Source organism: Helobdella robusta (genome assembly GCF_000326865.2).
Source record: "Helobdella robusta unplaced genomic scaffold HELROscaffold_39, whole genome shotgun sequence".
Classification (NCBI taxonomy): domain Eukaryota; kingdom Metazoa; phylum Annelida; class Clitellata; order Rhynchobdellida; family Glossiphoniidae; genus Helobdella; species Helobdella robusta.
The window spans coordinates 975,479-978,011 of record NW_008704865.1 but is presented as its reverse complement, the minus strand read 5'-3'; the positions used below and the strand labels follow the sequence as shown (position 1 = coordinate 978,011).

At 34.9% G+C, this 2,533-nt stretch overlaps 1 protein-coding gene across 1 annotated transcript; it reads left to right on the top strand.

Moving 5' to 3' along the window:
• Positions 1-1,582: 1,582 nt before the first annotated feature.
• On the top strand, positions 1,583-1,831 carry HELRODRAFT_84083 (hypothetical protein; the record flags this gene model as incomplete). Its single annotated transcript, XM_009023997.1, has 1 exon — positions 1,583-1,831. A coding segment is annotated over one exon (249 nt), but the record flags the coding sequence as incomplete, so codon positions are not given.
• Between the last annotated feature and the right edge of the window lie 702 nt (positions 1,832-2,533).

Below are 2,533 nucleotides of genomic sequence, written 5' to 3'. Positions count from 1 at the left end.
ACACTCATACATACATACGCACACATAGTATAAAATCAGTTCTTAATATTTTCCATATTCTTAACATATTAACTTTGCGCGAGTATATTTTCAATTGAGTTGTACAACCTTGATATGACAAACATCATCAAACATGTTTTTGGTTGTTTTTTTAAGATGGATGTTCTTCATCATTTATTCAAGCTTAAAACATTTCTGCCTCTAATTTTATAAATTTTATTTTGATATTTTAAAAAATTTAGAAAATTTTAGAGAAGAGTTAGTTTGGTAATGACGTATTCAAGAAAATTTTAATTCAAAATATATGTGTGCGTGCGTGTGTGTGTGTGTAAGTGTGTGCGTGTGGGAATGTTTGAAAAGCAATAAATGACTGATATATTTTGGCATGAATTGAGTAATATTTGCGCTACGCACATATGAGCGTTGAAGGTCTCAGAATAATCACAATTGCGTGAATAATTGTTGAGACTGTAGAAACATGGATGTACATTGAAGGATGGTAACTTGTTATATAGCGCTTTACTCGCCGAGTGAGACATGACATCAACTTGATCGAAAAATTCGTGACATCAACGTCACCGAATCAATAAGTTTGCGACATCAACATCAGCATCAAAACGACACTCACCAACCACATTACTCTGCTACAAAAAAGCCCGCATTATTTTAAATCACTCGGTGCATTAGTCACATGCGGCTTGCAATCGTGTGCCGACTCATATAACGCTGCTAGAAGGGAATGCTGATGAATTGTTTTGTATTTTAAAGGCATGGTAAGTTTTCTGATGAAAAAATATTTATTATGCGTGCTTTTGTGTGTGTGTGAATGTGCGTGTGTGTGCGTGTGTTTGTTTGTTTGTGTTTGTGTGTGTGCGTGTGAATGTGAGTGTGTGTGCATGTGTTTGTTTGTTTGTTTGTGTGTGTGCGTGTGTGTTTGTGTGTGTGTGTGTGTGTGTGTGTGTGTGTGTGTGTGTGTGTGTGTGTGTGTGTGTGCGTGCGTGACGGTTGTGTTTGTGCGTGTGTGCGCGTGTATATAAATTTGTGTGACTTGATGGATGAATAAATGGGTGTGAAAATGAATTAATTGAAAAATTAACTTGTTTTTTCATTTTTAAAATAAAAAATATTTTTATATGTTGCCTGGAGAAATGCGTGAAATTGAGAGCAAATAAAATTTGACAAAACTAAAAAAATTAAATTAACAAATCAAAAAAAAATAATTAAATTCACAGATAAGTTTCATTTTGAACGGACATTTTTAAACTTTTGACTGATTGCTTTATCGATTGCTTCATTGATTGATTGATATTTTCAGATCGCCTGCATTAGTCTGGCAGATTATTATTCACATCAACTCCATCCTCATCATCACCCACCTAATCAATTTTATGTGAATCAAATTTTCAAAATTGCGAAAAATAAAATTTCAACCCACCAAAAACAAACACTAATAAGAACAACGCCGAGAGCAAACCACAACAACAAACAACAACACTAACAACAACAAACAACAACAAAATGAAACACCCACAACAGGCGGTCATACAGTGGCGATCGGGGATTGCGCACAAAGCGTCTACGAACCAGGGAAATGAGTGGCCCACTGAAACAGTGGCTCTACAGACACCGAGACACACCCTACCCCAGCAGGGCAGAAAAATTGGAACTCAGCTGTCAATCAAACATGACCTTGACCCAGGTCTCCAACTGGTTTGCTAATGCGAGGTTCGTTCATTCATTGGTCAATGTATCTTACGTTGCTGAATGTATGTGCTTGCGTGCGTGTGTGTATGTGAGTTTATACAATCAGTTTAAATGTCTTTTAGTGTGAGGATTTTTGTATTTGTTTGTATCAAGTCATATGTATCTTGATGACTAGATGATTATATGTATTTTTTCTACATGTTTTTGCGTGAATGTGTTATATTTTCAAACCCGTTAACTTTAAAACCGGCAAATAGCAGTTAAAAATAGATGTTGTTTGAATTTTAAAAAAATGTTTTTAATTTTTTTTTAAATTTTGATATGAAACGATTTTAAAACATAGAGCCTAGCAAAAAATGCTTGACTATTCCACTGTACATGACCTAATTAATAACGTGACCTAATTCATAACTTGACCTAATTAGCGAGATGTTGATGAAGTGTGCACTTATTGGGTGCACTTGAACTACTTGGAGGAGCTCATGAACCAGCTGGCTGAATATAGATTGTCTTTAACTGGATGTTCTTAATTTAAATGCAGATTTTTTGGATGTTTGTTTTTTGTGATTGTGTGTGTTTGTGTGTGCCAATGAGTGTTTGTGTGTGTGTGTGTTTGTGTGTGCCACTGAGTGTGTGTGTGTGTTTTTGTGGCAAGTGTGTGTATGTAATGTGTGGTTTTTATTTACGTGTTGTCCGTCTCAACAATCTCAACTTGCTCTGGTGTTTCATAATTTTTATTGTTTTGTATTTATTTCATTTTTATTGAGTGTTATAAGAGTAACAACTGCACGTGATTCAATGCTTTATTTTGTTCAAGTTTCATTCGAGT